Source organism: Plecotus auritus, assembly GCF_963455305.1.
Source record: "Plecotus auritus genome assembly, chromosome: 8".
In the NCBI taxonomy this organism is placed as follows: domain Eukaryota; kingdom Metazoa; phylum Chordata; class Mammalia; order Chiroptera; family Vespertilionidae; genus Plecotus; species Plecotus auritus.
Genome location: NC_137782.1, coordinates 59876206 through 59892871, shown reverse-complemented (window position 1 = coordinate 59892871; position 16666 = coordinate 59876206). Strand labels below are relative to the sequence as shown.

Below are 16666 nucleotides of genomic sequence, written 5' to 3'. Positions count from 1 at the left end.
TTGATTTTTTACAGAGAGGAAGAGAGAGGGATAGAAAGTTAGAAACATCGATGAGAGAGAGACATCCATCAGCTGCCTCCTGCACGTCCACTGCTGGGGATGTGCCCGCAACCCAGGTACATGCCCTTGACCGGAATCGAACCTGGGACCCTTCAGTCCGCAGGCCGACGCTCTATCCACTGAGCCAAACCGGTTAGGGCTAATCAATGATTTTCTCTCATCATTGGTGTTTCTATCTCTCTCTCCCTTCCTCTCTGAAATCAATGTTCATTTAAAAAAACCCACACACCATATTTGAAAAGAGGGCAGAGAAGCCTGGGTATTTCTCTCCCTAACCCCTCTGGCACAGGCAGCAGTAACTGTGACTCTTCTGTGGTTCTAGCTTCTGCAGATGACCCCAGCACCTGAACTCCCACCTCCTACCCTAGAGCTTCCTACTGTTGTCTCAACCATCCTGTTTGCTGGTTTAGCTCTGCCAAAAATTTGTATCATAGGCCCCATTTTAAATTTCTTCTTTTGAATTACACTGGATCTGACTTGATACAGCTATGAAAAGCAGCCATTCAATTGCCATGATACTCATATTTGGAAGATCTATCTCAAAGTCAACATTATTTGTCTTCAAATCCATCTCTATTTCTATCAAATGTCCTTATTTCTACGCATTCTAATTTCAATTCCAATGAATTTTATAAATGCAAACTTGAATATGAATATGTCATTCTCCTGCTTAAAACACTTCATTGGCTCCCATTGTCCATGGCTTAAAGGACTATGCACAATGCCCTAGACCCCTCCCTAAATGAACCATATTCTTTCTCATCTTCTGATCTTCCCTCCCCCCTTTAATTCAGCTGACTCCTTCTCATCCATCCTTCAGGTCTCAGCTTCTAAATCCTTCTTTATTTTATTTTATTTTATTTTATTTTATTTTAATTTTATTTTATTTAGAAAGTGACGGGGGTGGGAGGGAGACAGAGACATCGATGTGAGAAACATCAATCAGTTTCCTCCCATATGCGCCCAGACTGGGGATTGAACCCGAAACCTGGGTATGTTCCCTTCTGGTGTATGGGATGATATTCCAACCAACTGAGCCATACTGGCCAGAGCCTAAATCATCCTATATAATAAAACCCTGATATGCATATCGACCGAACAGTGGATCAATCGGTCGCTATGATGTGCACTGACGACCAGGGGGCAGATGCTTAAAGCAGGAGCTGCCCCTGTTTGTCAGTGCATTCCCACAGGGGGAGCGCCACTCAGCCAGAAGCCAGGCTCACAGCTGGTGAGTGCAGTGGCGATGGCAGGAGCCTCCGCTGCAGGTGGGCGGTAAGGAGCGAGGGGTCCTGGAATGCGAGATGGCACAGGCCAGGCTGAGGGAACCCCTCCAGTGCATGAAATTTCATGCACCGGGCCTCTAGTTCTTTAAATAAGCCTTTCCCAACCAACCAAGTCTGGCTTAAATGATACTCCTGTAATTGTGATTTGTGTGACTGTCATCCCCAACTAGAGTGGGAACTATGTCTGCCTTAGGTATTGTTCCATCCCTGGTACCTATCACAGGATCTGGCAAAAGTACTCATTCAATGAGTGAATGTATCTAGACTTAAGATAGTTATTTCCCCAATGGCTTAACTTTAATAGCCTTTTGCCTCTTTGCTTCCTGTCTCTTCAAATTCCTATCCACCTGCCACTAGAGTTTTCTTCCTTATTCAGTGACTAGAGGCCCAGTGCATGAAATTTGAGCATTGGTAAGGTCCCTAGCAGCTGCCAGCTGCCAGCCAGGTACTCTCTCCCTTCCCCCAGCCACCTGCCGCTGCCACCGCAGGCCGGAGCCTCCCTCTCTTCCCCCGGCTGGCCACGCCCCCTGGTTGAACTCCTGGACAACTCCCGGTGGAGGGGACAATTTGCATACTATGCTTTTATTATAAAGGATTATATAGGATTTAGTTCTTTAGGTGTTACAGTACCGAAGACAGAGATATCCTTCCTTATTTCATGGGTCTCACTCTAGTTGGAGATGACCAATACAGAAGTAAATAATAATTACAGCAGCACGGTAAGACTTGAATACTCTCCATGATTCCCTCCTGGCTGTACATAAGAAAAAAATCTTCTTTCTTAGCTGATTATCCAAGGTGCTCCATAATCTAGTCCACTCTTCCAACTTAATTTCTCACAACTCTTCTACCCCAGTCAACAGTCTCCTCATGGTCCTCCCAGACATACTCAGCTTTTTCCACTTTCATGCCCTTTTGTGATGCTCTCATTGCCAAATATGTGCACCCTTCTCTGCTAACTCACCCAAACACAATTGGCCTTCTGGATTGAGTAGAATCCTCCCTCTTTCAGAAGGCTTTTCTGTCTGCTCTCTCAACTCTGAATCCTGACAGAACTCACCTGGACCACTCCATCTGGCACTTGATAAAGATCTGATGTACTCAGCTACTCTTCCATGTCTGACCTTTGATTTTTGTTTCCTTTAGGATCCAATGCATGAAGGGAAAAGGCAGCTATGGTGTTGTGAGAGGAAGTCCTAGACTGGGAAGTAGAATGCTATTTTCCACCTGCCTGCTAATTATATTCATTCAGTCAACAAATATAGATTGGTCACTTTCTCTGTGTCAGGCACCTACTATGTGTATGTCAATGAAAGATAATTTTAACAACATTCTCTACAGGATTGGCAACCACAGCTTGGTTCTACTTCCTCTCCACACTCTTATTCTAGAGAACTGGGTTTCAAATAAGAAGTCATTCAGACATTTTAAAAGAAAAGCTTAAAGTGGAAAACCTTTTCTTTTCAAAACCATAACCAAAATGACTATAATTTAAATGAGAACTTTTCAGAGAGACATAAGGATCCCTTTGGTCTTTACTTAAATATAAAAAATTGTGCCCAGCCGGTGTGGCACAGTGGTTGGCCTATGAACCAGGAGGTCAGGTTTCGATTCCCAGTGGAGGGCGTGTAGGAGGCAGCTGATCAATGATTCTCATCATTGATGTTTCTAACATCTCTCCCTCTCCCTTCCGCTCTAAAATCAATAAAAATAATATTTTAAAAAAAACTGTGCAAAGTAATGAATAATAAGCCACCTACCTGCGGTTTGGTGAAATTCCTGATTTTGCACCAATTAACAAAATACTGTTGTGCAGCATACACACTCTTTTCATCCGTCTTCTTACAATACACTCGAATTAGCTGCTCCTCGAATTTCTTTGGCAAAAGCTGTGAAGCCTTTTTAAAGAAAAGATTTCATTGTCACCTTGAATTCACACGCTGAAGAGAGATCAGCTGTTCCTAAGTTCCATTCTTGATGTTGTATTAAAAGCACCATATTGCTTTGCTATATTATCCTAATTATAATTCAAAGAAAAGAACTAATGGTAGTTGTCATTAAAAAATGCCCTACAGCCCTATCTGGTTTGGCTCAGTGGATAGAGCATCGGCCTGCGGATTTGATTCCGGTCAAGGGCATGTACCTTGGTTGCGGGCACATCCCCAGTGGGAGGTGTGCAGGAGGCAGCTGATCGATGTTTCTCTCTCATTGATGTTTCTAACTCTCTATCCCTCTCCCTTACTCTCTGTAAAAAAATCAATAAAATATATTAAAAAAAAAAAAAAGCTCTACAGTCCAGCTGGTGTGGCTCAGCAGTTGAGTGTTAATCCAGGAACTGAGAGGTCATGGGTTCAATTCCCAGTCAGGGCACATGCCCGGATTGTGGGCTTCAAGCAGGAGGCAGGTGATCGATGATGATGTTCCTCTCTCATTGATGTTTCTATCTCTCTATCTCTCTCCCTTCCTCTCCTTCTAAGAATAAATAAAAACACATTTTTTAAATGCCCTACAACTGTATGTCAATTAATAAGAGACTAAAGGTTTGTATTATAGAATTGTATGTAGATTACAAACTCTCATACAGAAGACAGGCAAATAAGCACATTTAACCTACATGATTTCAATCTTATAACACTCCCTTACCAGCAGATTTATAACCTAGCCTTTAAACTAAAAACAGTACTTTTTATCTAGGTTCAGGAAACAGAAAAAACTAGCTGTTAAGATGATCTAGTTTACATAAAATCAGGCACACCTTTAAATTTAAAGATAAGCTTATTCTAAAAAAAAAAAAAGATAAGCTTATTTGATTTTTTTTTTTTTTTTACTGTATACATTGACTTTACGACTTAACCTACATGTAAAATGCAAATTTACTATAAAGATTTGCCAAATGCCACAACAGTGTTTTGTTTTGTTTTAACCTAAGTAGTTACCTGTTCTTTACTAATCTTGACAGCTTTGTTGAGGTCAGCCTTACAATAGAAGTGAACATTATCAATAGGATTTTTGTCTTCCATTCCATAATCCATGTTGATAACCTCAATAAAAGCAAGAAATAAATGGTCACACATATTTAAAAAATGGTACATGACTCATAGGGATTTGGTCTTGAAATCTGGGTGGGTGTGGGGTATTTGTGTGTTCAATGTAAGTAGGGTATAAAGTCCATACCTACTATGTGATAGACACTGTGGCAGGCACTAGAGATAATAATAAAGAAACTTGATATGATCCCAGTCCCCCGGACTATGTGGCTTAGACTGAGGTTCAACAAATGATTATCAAAGTAATTATATAACTTCATTTGTTATAAGAGCTACCAAGGAGAAACAAATGATGCCATGAAAGTTTGTAACCAGAGAATGACTAGTGAATAACTAAGAGAACAGGAATTAACCAGGCTTGGGTAGGAAAGACAAGAATGCCAGGCAGAAAAGACACAGCTCCAGGGAAGAGACTGAAACTATCTGCTGGGTTTAGTAACACTGAAGCCATTGGTGATCTTGGTGAGAGTAATTTTAGTACAGTGATGGAGATAGAAAAAGGTTTGCAAGTAAATAAGAAATGAAAAAAACAACAACTCTTTAGAAGTTAAGGCTGTTAGGAGACAGAAGAGGCTTCCAGTCAAGATGGCAGAGCAGGTAAACACTGTCCTCACCTCCTCTCCTGACAACTTCAAAATTACAACTATAGAACCACCACCATTGGGAACTGCCTGAAGTCTAGCTGAACAGAAGTCCTGTAAGTAAGAATATGTAGAAGAAGCCACATCAAGACTATCTTTTTTAAAAATTAAAAAAATAATAAAGAAGACACAAAGGAGAGAGAAATAAGGTATCTAGGAAAGGTAAGGGGAGACAACTAGAGTGTGATGCTTATTTTCTTAAGGTAAAAGTCCGTTTAACTGCTAATGGGAAAGTCAGAAAGAGAAGAGAGAATCAATTCCATAAGGTTCCACAGAAGTGCTGAGACAAATGGCCCTATGGCTACACTGCCCAATGTGGTAGCCACTAGCCACATATGACTTTTTAGATTTTAAATCATTAATATCAAATATAAAACATTTAGTTCTTCAGTTTCAAATGTTCGGTAGCCATGTGTGGCTAGTGACTACCAAAATGAACAGTAGAGATACAGAACATTTCTATCATCAAAAATTCTATTGGCCCTAGCAGGTTTGGCTCAGTGGATAGAGCATTGGCCTGTGGACTGAAGGGTCCAGGGTTTGATTCCGGTCAAGGGCACAGGCCCAGGTTGCAGGCTCAATACCCAGCAGGGGGCATGCAGGAGACAGCCGATCAATGATTCTCTCCTATCATCTCTCTCTCTCTCCCCCCACCTTCTGAAAAACATATATATATATATTCTAATGGACAGCCCTGGTCTATGTCACAATTAGAAGGATTACTTTTTATAAGAAGAGAAAACAATTCCCATGGGACCAGAGGGAAGGCTGAACACCGCTGCAGATGGAGGCAGCCTTGCTTATATGATACTGTAGGTTGAGGGAGTTCCTACCTAATGGCCTATATTTTATATCTAAAATAAGAGCCACGGTGGGGCTAGTCACTGAGGGTAATACAGTTGAGAAGCAGGGTTGGAGGTCTTAGAAGAGTGAAGATGATTTGAAAGTCAATATGGAAACTGGAGAATTGCACTAAGCCTGACAGAAAGTTCAGGGGGCCTATCTAAGGTTGGTGACCATGAACTGTCAATTAGCCTTATGCCAGGTAGATGCAAAGACGGGCAAGGAAGTTGAGGGTAATAGCAGAAAATGACTGAATTAATGGATCACAGAATATGAGTTAGATTGGAAGATAAATAACAATAGGTCACTGACAAGCTAGAAGTAAGGAGATAATAAACTGGAGGTCCTGATAAGGTAGGAACAAGCATACAAGAAAGGGGTTTGAAGGAATGCTGAAATGAGTGATTTTTAGAGGGAGGGTGTTTTCGAATGTTGATAAGGTTCAGAATGTAATATGCTGAGAGAGCTGGCTGAGGTGGAGTGGATGAGGTCACTGAAGATGAGGATGAAGAGATCAGAGTTGGTTGGCCATAGGGACTATGAGGCCATTAAGGATAATGGCAGGAATTAGAATAGACACAAAGACTTTAAATCATGCCAAAAATCTTCAACAAGAGGACAGTAAGTGGTTTGAGGATGTTAGTCTCAGAGGAACAGGGATTGTGCATAGGAGATTATATATATATATATATATATATATATATATATATATATATATCCTCACTCGAGGATATTTTTTCCCATGCCCTGACCAGAATCGAACCTGTAACTCTTCAGTCCATGGGCCAACGCTCCAACCACTGAGAAAAACTGGCCAGGGATGCTAGGGTCTTGAATGGTAGGTATTAGAGAACATGAGGACTGATGAACAGGAAGATCTCCTAACCCTGAGGAATGTGTTTTCCTGAACTACAGGAAAACCAGGTTCTCAGGGGACAGCTAGGCTACAACTAAGGCAAAGAGCTATTCAGTCAAGAGGCTGATGTTAACCCTGATGTTAGGTGTGGCTCAGATGATTGAAAGGTCGCCAGTTCGACTCCTGGTCAGGGCACATACCCAGGTTGCAGATTCGATCCCTGGTGTCGGGGTGTGTGTGTGAGGCAACTGATTGATGGTTCTCTCTCCCTCCCGCTCTTACTCTCTCTAGAAATCAATGGGAAAATTATCCTCAGTCAAGGATTAACAACAAAACAAACACTGGCCATGTGTATGTCATTTCCTATGCATGGCCTCTTTAGGAACCAGTAATCATGCATTCATTAGGAGATTGCACTTTGAGAGAAAAAAACAGATGGGAGGTCAGGGAGTGACTAGGAGTAGTGCACTGTGTTGAGGGTGACAGTCTCCCCAGTAATGCACTGAGGGCAAGGGCAGGCACGTGAGAGTCAGGAAAACATCCTGGAGAGTGAAGTCTGTCAGTCTCAGAAGTCAGGATGTGAGATCCCTTTATCCTGGTGGAACCTCATCTAATGAAACAGGAAACTGCAGCCTGATCTGCAAATCTGAGGCACTTCAACATGCAGCCAAGTGAACAGAGAGTGGGTCCAAGGGCAATTCACTCATATCCCTTGGCAAAGAATGGTTCTGGAGAGAGCGCCCTTCACTCAAAGATGCGTCAACAAGAAAATAACAAATGAGAGCCTTATGAAAAAAATACATAAGGAAGAGAGTCCCGAGATTTCAAAGGAGCAAAACTCTGAAAAGGATTTCCTATGAGAAATAGAAGAAAATACAAGTAAGCCATTTGGCATTCTCATTAGGATACAAGAAGACACTACAGCTTCTATGAGATTAGGAGTAAAAAAGTCTTACCCTTTTCCTTTGTGTGTGTAGACAATTTTTAAAATTAATTAGCATATACTACTTTCGTGATGAAGAAAACATTAAAAAATCAATATATCACAATGTTCTACTAATCACCTGAAAATTATTACATTAACAATACTGACAACAGCCCTAGCCGGTTTGGCTCAGGGGATAGAGTGTTGGCCTGCAAACCGAAGGGTCCTGGGTTTGATTCCGGTCAAGGGCATGTACCTCCGTTACAGGTTCAATCCCTGGCCCTGGTCAGGGTGCGTGCTGGAGACAACCAATTGATATGTCTCTCTCACATTGATGTTTCTCTCTCTTTCTCTGTCTCTCCCTCTCCCACTCTCTCTAAAAGTCAATGGAAAAGTATCCTCAGGTGAGGATTAACAAAATATATATAATTTTTTAAAAATGAAGTTGTATCTTATAAAAAAATAAAGAATGCCCAGTTACTTACTATACAGTATCTCAACTTTTAAAACTGCTATAGAATTTGCTACAAATTTGGGTCCTGCCATATTTTGTGTGGAACAATGCTAAATCTATGCTCAAGGTTGGCTTAATCAACTGCTTCAATGGTGGGCCCAGAGGAGGCACCATCACATGGAAAGACCCCACCACCAGGGAACCCCCAGGTATTCCTCCTGGCAGGTCTCCTGCACTCTGGTACAAGTTGGTAATGATGGAGTTGCAGACTTTTTCCAATTCTTTCTGCTGATGTTCAGATTCTTCCATTTCTGCAGTCTGGTTCTTATCAAGCCATTTGATTATTTCATTGCACTTGTCAAGAATCTTCTGTTTGTCCTCACCATTGATCTTGCCTTGAAATTTTTCATCTTCAACCGTTATTTTATTGTTGAATGAATATGTTTCAAGTGAATTCGTGGAAGACACCTTGTCATCTTCAGCTTTGTACTTCTCAGCTTCCTGGACCATTCACTCAATGTCTTCCTTGCGCAGACAACCCTTGTCATTAGTGGTGGTAATCTTGTTCTCTTTTCCTGCACTATTATCCACAGCAGAGACACTGAGGATGCCATTGGCATCGATATCAAAAGTAGCCCAACTGGTTTGACTCAGTGGTTGGACGTCAACCTATGAACCAGGAGGTCACAGTTTGATTCCTGATCAAGGCACATGCCAGGTTACGGGCTCCATCTCTACCTAAATGGGTGTCCCCAGTTGTAGATGTGATCTCAAAGATTCCATCTTCACTTGTGAGAATTGACACATTGAAGGTGCCACTTCTCATTTTAAAGATCAGCATGTTTCTTTCAGCTCCAACCTTTCTGTCTAAGCTAAGCCATAAGCAAGGAGGCAGCCAATCAATGATTTTTCTCTCATCATTGATGTTTCTATCTCTCTCTCCCTCTCCCTTCCTCTCTGAAATCAATTTAAAAAATGTACTTTTAAAAAAATATCAAAAGTCACTTCAATCTAAGGAACACGATGAGGTGCAGGAGGTATGTCTATGAGTTCAAACTCGCTAAGCAAGTTGCTATCCTTGATCATGGCACACTCACCTTCATAAACCTGAATGAGCACACCAGGCTGGTTGTCAGAGTAGATAGGGAAGGTCTGGGTCTGCTTGGTAGGAATGGTAGTATTGTGCTTGATGAGGTCATGACTCCACCAGCAGTCTCAATGCCAAGGGAAAGAGTAGTGACATCCAACAGCAGTAAATCTTGAACATGTTCAGATTGTCTTCAGAGAAGATGGCTGCCTGGATAGTTACACCATAGGCACCAGCCTCATCGGGTTGATGCTCTTATTCAACTCTTTTCTACTGAAGAAGTCCTGTAGGAGTTTCTGAATCTTGGGAATATGGGTAGAATCATCCACCAGGACAATATCATGAATCTGGGACTAGTCAAGCTTGGCATCCTAAAGGGCTTTCTCTATAGGGTCTAGGGTGCTGTGAAGAAGGTCAGCATTCAAGTGTTCAAATTGGACATGGGTGATAGAGATATACAAGTTGATTCCTTCATAAAGTGAATCAATCTCAATACTGGCCTGGGTGCTGGAAGAGAGTGTATGCTTAGCACATTCCCAAGCAGTACGAAGGCGACAGAAAGCCCCCTTGTTCTCACTGATATCCTTCTTATGCTTGCACTTGAACTCTGCAATAAAGTGTTTGACCATTCGGTTGTCAAGTCTTCTCCACCTAAGTGGGTGTCCCCAGCTGTAGATTTGACCTCAAAGATTCCATGTTTAATTGTGAGAATTGACACATTGAAAGTGCCACCTCCCAATTTAAAGATCAGCATGTTTCTTTCAGCTCCAACCTTTCTGTCTAAGCTACAAACAATAGCAGTGGCAGTTGTCTCATTGATGATTCTAAGTACACTGAGACCTGCAATAGTTCCAGCATCATTGGTAGCCTGACTCAGAGAGTCACTGAAGTAAGCAGGTACTGTAACAACAGAATTGGTAACAGTCTTCCCAAGGTAGGCTTCTGCGATTTCCTTCATCTTCTGGATAGAAATTTTTTGTCTCTCTCATGTATTCTACTTGGACCTTGGGCCTACCAGCATCATTCTCCACCATGAAGGGCCAATGTTTCATATCAGATTGGACAACAGCATCATCAAATCTACATCCAATCAAGGGCTTGACATCACAAACTGTGTTGGTAGGATTCATTGCAACTTAATTCTTTGCAGCATCACTGATCAATCGTTTGGTGTTAAAAGCGACATAACTTGGGGTGGTTAGTTTCCTTGATCATTGGTAATTATTTCCAGTTTTCCATGCTGGAAGACAGCCCTACAAGAGTAGGTGGTGCCAAGATCAATGCCAACTGCAGGTCCCTTAGACATGGTTGCTTGAGTGTATGCATGGCTTGCAAAGACCTGATCAGAACAGCTGCCCCTGCATTTAATGGGGAGAGGAGGATCTTTATTCTTTTTAAAAATTCTTTACTTAGCATATTATCAGGTGAACTACTTACATCCGCTATAAAATCTTCAGCCTTCAGTTCAACGTCTAGAATAATCACATCCGGTTTGGCATTGGCAATTTCTTGTGGAAACTTTTCACCAACTTCCTAGAAAAGACAAGACTCCCCATGTTAGAACTCCAGTTCTTCAACATTAAGTCCTGTGCCATGAAGAGTTTCTCTCTTTGAAAATGGCATTTTAGCACCATGTGACCAGTGCCTAGTGAATTGTACAGCACAGTTCTATACTTTCCTTCTTTTAGTCACAATTTCCCCATCTCTACCTAAACTAACAGAAAACAGTGTATTACAAAATAGTGCTATGTAAGGACCCTTTATGTCTAATTATCTACTAATTTGGATCATGCAGGAAACATTAGAAATATGCTTATACCATCCTTTAATCAAATCATGGTAATTTTTATAACAGGATTTTCGCATTAAAAAAAAATCTGGCATTAACTTATTAGAAAAACCAGAGACACCCAAGGAAGTATTAAAAGCAGGGTGTGGTTATCAGTATGGTTCGTGTTATTCATTTTTTGGTGAAAAGTAAAATCTTCAACATGCAGGAGAGGAAAATAGATATATAAACTAAAAAAGATGGGCACGTGCCATTAGGGAGAAACTGTGAAAGAAGTTAAGTAGTAGCAGGTCCTTAGAGTTTCAGTGAAGCTCATAGAGATTCCTTATTTTGAGGGTCCCTTTCACTTTCAGGATGACAAGAGTAAATTAGACTTGGCTTTGAATCCTGACTCACTACCTGTGCTTCCATAGGCAAGTTATTTAATCTCTTCCCACGCCTCAGTTTCTTCATCTACAGGACAGACCTAAGAACACTGTGTTGATGTAAGTAAGATTAAATGAGAATAAATGTAAAGGGCTTAAGAACAGCATCATAGTATTGTGACAGGTAAATGGTTTTCCTCATGGAGGACAGAGGACCTTTCACTAATGGGAAGCAGCTTAACAACTCAACTTACCTTTGTAATTCTCTCTTGTTGTGGCTGAGTCTGACCCACATACTTGTATAGATTACGGCGTACAATTTTTTCTAAAATCTCTCGTGCAGCAGCCAAATTGGGATCAGCAGAGTGTAAAATCTCCAGAAAAATGTTATCTGCCAATTTGATGAAATTTCAGTTACATTAAAATGAAAAAAACAAGATTTATAGTGGTACATCTACACAATGGAATACTATAATGCGGTAAAAAAGAAGGAAATCTTACCATTTGCAATAGCATGGAAGGAACTGGAGAGCATTATTCTAAGTCAAATAAGATTTACAAAGACTCACATCTTATTGTACCTCTGAAGTGATTTAGAGCAGTTACAAGTGTAGGCATACTACGATTGTAACAATGTGAAAACATCTTTTTAAATATTTTTATTGATTTCAGAGAGGAAAGGAGAGGAAGAGAAATATCATTGATGAGAATCATTGATCGCTGCCTCCTGCATGCCCTACTGGGGATCAAGCCCGCAATCTGGGCATGTGCCCCAATCAGGAATCAAACCCTGACCTCCTGGTTCATAGACCAATGCTCATCCACTGAGCCACATGGGCCAGGGGAAAAATATTTTTAAGACTTAAATGAAAAAAACCTTTGTAAAAACATTCTCATCAATGTCTTGAATTTGCTTCAAGGTAATCTAGTGAGTTGGAAAGGGTAGTTACAAAACAAGACTGCACCGGAGTTGATGATCTGAGGTTGGGTTATGGGTACATAGGGTTATATTAATTTGTTATGTTTTGTTTAAAAAGAATGATACTTAAGGAATTACAAAATTATGTCTGAAATCTGCTTCAAAATGGTCCAGTGTTTGATGGGAGTGAAGGGATGAAGGAAAATTGTTATGTTGATAATTGTTAAAGCTAAGTGATGTAAATTTCTTTAATAAAAATTTTTTTAAAAGTTCTATTCCATGATAATAGTAGAAAGTAGTTTCTTTTTATTCCAACTTTTTAAAAAAAATGTTTTTATTGATTTTTAGAGAGAGAGGAAGGGAGAGATTGAAACATCGATAAGAGAGAAACATCATTTGCCCTAGACAGTTTGGCTCAGTGGATAGAGCATCAGCCTGCGGACTGAAGGGTGCCAGGTTCAATTCTGGTCAAAGGCACATACCTGGGTTACAGGCTCAATCCCCCAGTGGGGGGCGTGCAGGAGGCAGCCAACCAATGATTCTCTCTCATCATTGATGTTTCTCTCACTCTCTCTCCCTTCCTCTCTGAAATCAATAAAAATAATATTTTTAAAAATCATTAAAAGAGAGAGAAACATCATCGGTCAGCTGCCTCCTACAAGCCCCCCACTAGGGATGGAGCCCAAAACCTGGGCATGTGCCTTGATAGAATGAAGTCAGCGACCTCTTGGACCCATCAAGACACTTTCTACATAAGGCCATCCCACAAAGACTGGGATGCATAACAGATCTACCTAATACAAAGAAGCAAATACAAAGAGACAGCTAAAATGGGGAGACAAAGAAACAACCCCTAAATGAGAAAAAAGAAGAAAGCTCTAGAAAAAGAACTAAATGAAATGGAGGCAAGCAAACTATCAGACATAGAATTCAAAGCAATGGTTATAAAGATGTTTAAGGAACTTAGTGCAAGTTACAACAGCATGAAAATGAAAACAGAGGCCATGAACAAGAACCAGAAAGAAATGAAGAATGATATATTGGACATCAAGAACACACTGGAGCCCTAACCGGTTTGGCTCAGTGGATAGAGCGTTGGCCTGCGGACTGAAGGGTCCCAGGTTCGATTCTGGTCAAGGGCATGTACCTTGGTTGTGGGCACAAACCCAGTAGGGAGTGTGCACGAGGCAACTGATCGATGTTTCTCTCTCATTGATGTTTCTAACGCTCTATCCCTCTCCCTTCCTCTCTGTAAAAAAATAATAAAATATATTTTAAAAAAAAAGAACACACTGGAGGTAATAAAAGTAGACTGGATGAAGCAGATGGTTGGTTGCATCAAGTGACTGGTAAGACAAGGTAGAAATAAATACCCAATTAGAGCAGCAAATAGAAAAAAGAATCAATAAAAATATTTTAAAACAAAAACAACTTTTCAGACAAAAAAAAATTAAGGGAGTACATTATCACCAAACAATGCAAGAAATGTTAAAGGGACTGCTTTAAGAAAAATAAAAGGCCTGGCCAGCGTTTCTGAGTGGTTGAGCATTGAGCTATAAACCAGGAGGTCATAGTTTGATTCCCAGTCAGGGCACATGTCTAGGTTGCAGGCTCCATCCCCAGCAGTGGGCATGCAAGAGGCAGCAAATCAATGATTGTTTCTCATCATTGATGTTTCTATCTCTCTCCTTCTCTCTTCCTCTCTAAAACCAATAAAAATATATTTTTGAAGAAAAGGAGAGACAGAAAATGACAGGCATAAAGAAAATAAAATGGATCTGAGAAACCAAGATGGCGGCATAAGTAAACACCTGAACTTGCTGCCTTGCACAACCACTTCAAAACTACAAGTAAAAGACAAAACGGGTATCATCCAGGACCACGGGAAGGCTGGCTGGGTGGAAATTATACAACTAAAAGGAAAGAGAAAAGCACACTGAAACTCAGAGGAGGTGCAGAGGTCCAGAAGTAAAGTGCAGAGATATGGAGGCGTGCACATGGAAAGGGCTGGCAACTGAGTACGCTGTTGTCTTTTTCAATCAGGAGGGAGATACAAGCTCCTGACTGCTCTGAACTCCAGTTCTGGGCGAGACTATGGGGACCCAGACTCATATAGGGAGAAACTGGACTGTCTGGCATAGGGCGGAACTTGAGGGCGGCTTTCTCTCAGAGTTGCTTGCAATGATCATTGTTCCTGCACGGTGCTGCGGGACACAGAGACACGGGACCTCTTCCAGGCAGGGCTGAAGGTCAGCCATTGCTGTTTGCTCCACCCTGGTGATTCCCTGAGACCCCGCCCCCCCAATTTACAACCCCACCCAAGTTGTACGCAGAGGCTTTTGTATATGAATGGCCTGGCCCTTTGCAATCTGAAACCTAAGATATTGCAGGTGCGTCAGAGCCCCAGAGCCTCCAAAAGAAGACCCAAGGCTCAACAGCAGCTTGCATTGCTTCACAGCTGGGCCTCATCTGGGCCTCCAAACCCCAAACAAAGAAGAGGAATCTGCAGATCTCTCTGTAGCTCCTGCTGGGTAGCCTCTCTCCTTGGAGATCCAAGAGCCAGTATACACAGTGGTCAGAGAGAGACCATCCAGACTACAACTCTTCAGATCCATAAGAGACACACTCAGGGGGCAGACTCAGTGAGCGCCAAAGCCCCACTGAAGCAAGTATTGCCCTATAAGGGTGTCTCCAGCATAGAAGTTCTCCCATCATAGACACAACTGATCCTCACAGCCAATTGGCCTGAAGGTCAATTCCTCCCAGTGATACCAACAACAATCAAGCCTTAACTACAAGAAGACTGTGCACACAGCCCACAAAGGGGTGCACCAAGAGTGTCCACCTCAGGTAATTAAGGAGGCTGAGCCACTGGGCCCTATAAGACACCTAGCACACAAAGCCACTCTATCAACACAGGGAAGCAGCCAAAATGTGGAGACAAAGAAACAGGTCACAAATGAAAGAAATGGAGGAAAGCAAACTATTGGATATAGAGTTCAAAACCATGGTTATAAGGTTACTCAAGAATCTTCTAGAAACCGCTGATAAATTTAGTGAGACCCTCAAGGATATGAAAAAGGACCAACTAGAAATTAAGCATATACTGACTGAAATAAAGAATAATATACAGAGATCCAACAGCAGACTAGAGGATCCCAAGAATGAAGTCAAAGATTTGAAATACGAAGAAGCAAAAAACACCCAACCGGAAAAGAAAAAAGAAAAAAGAATCCAAAAATATGAAGACAGTGTAAAGAGCCTCTGGGACAACTTCAAGCGTACCAACATCAGAATTATGGGGGTGCTAGAAGAAGAGAGAGAGCAAGATACTGAAAACCTATTGGAAGAAATAATGACCGAAAACTTCACCCACCTGGTGAAAGAAATAGAATTACAACTCCAGGAAGTACAGAGAACCCCAAACAAAAGGAATCCAAAGAGGACCACATCAAGACACATCATAATTAAAATGCCAAGAGCAAAAGACAAAGAGAGAATATTAAAAGCAGCGAGAGAAAAACAGTTAATTACCTACAAGGGAGTACCCATACAACTGTCAGCTGATTTCTCAACAGAAACTATGCAGGCCAAAAGGGAGTGGCAAGAAATATTCAAAGTGATGAATAGCAAGAACCTACAACCAAGAATACTCTACCCAGCAAAGCTATCATTTAGGATTGAAGGTCAGATAAAGAGCTTCTCAGATAAGAAAAAGCTAAAGGAATTCATCGCCGCCAAACCAGTATTATATGAAATGCTGAAGGGTATTCTTTAAGAAGAGGAAGAAGAAGAAAAAGGTAAAGAAAAAAATTATGAACAACAAAGTGACAACAAATACATATCTATCAACAAGTGAATCTAAAAATCAAGTGAATAAAAAGTCTGATGAACAGAATAAACTGGTGAATATAATAGGATCAGGGGCATAGAAAGGGAGTGGACTGACAATTCTCAGGGGGAAGCGGGTGTGGGGAGTGTGAGAAGAGACTGGACAAAAATCGTACACCTATGGATGAGGACAGTGGGGGTGGTAAGGGCAGAGGGTGGGGTGGGAACCAGGTGGAGGTGAGCTATGGGGGGGAAAAAAGAGGAACAACTGTAATAATCTGAACAATAAAGATTTATTAGAGAAAAAAAAAGAAAAGAAAATGGCAATAAATAAACACCTATCAATAATAACCTTAAATGTAAATGGATTAAATGCTCAAATCAAAAGACACAGGGTGACTGACTAGATAAGAAGTCATGACCCATATATATGCTATCTACAAGCAACCCACCTCAGAACAAAAGATACACATAGACTGAGTGAAGGGATGGAAAATATATATTCCATGCAAATGGAAAGGGAAAAAAAGCTAGGGTAGCAATACTCATATCTGACAAAATAG

The 16666-nt window shown here is 41.2% G+C and overlaps 1 protein-coding gene and 1 pseudogene across 4 annotated transcripts in view; both read right to left on the bottom strand.

The window, feature by feature from the left end:
• Positions 1-16666, bottom strand: part of SAMHD1 (SAM and HD domain containing deoxynucleoside triphosphate triphosphohydrolase 1) — a 58974-nt gene that overhangs the window by 3403 nt on the left and 38905 nt on the right. For all 3 annotated transcript variants that reach the window (XM_080686492.1, XM_080686494.1, XM_080686493.1), the window contains 4 exons: positions 11608-11744; positions 10637-10732; positions 4283-4387; positions 3107-3244 (listed from right to left, as the gene is read on the bottom strand). In XM_080686492.1, coding sequence (XP_080542618.1) covers positions 3107-3244; positions 4283-4387; positions 10637-10732; positions 11608-11744 — 476 coding nt within the window. The remainder of the gene's footprint in view (positions 1-3106; positions 3245-4282; positions 4388-10636; positions 10733-11607; positions 11745-16666) is intronic.
• Positions 8246-10505, bottom strand: LOC308257248 (heat shock cognate 71 kDa protein-like; annotated as a pseudogene). The gene is made up of 2 exons: positions 9118-10505; positions 8246-8752 (listed from the first exon to the last, which is right to left on the bottom strand). The product of its transcript is annotated as a heat shock cognate 71 kDa protein-like (transcript).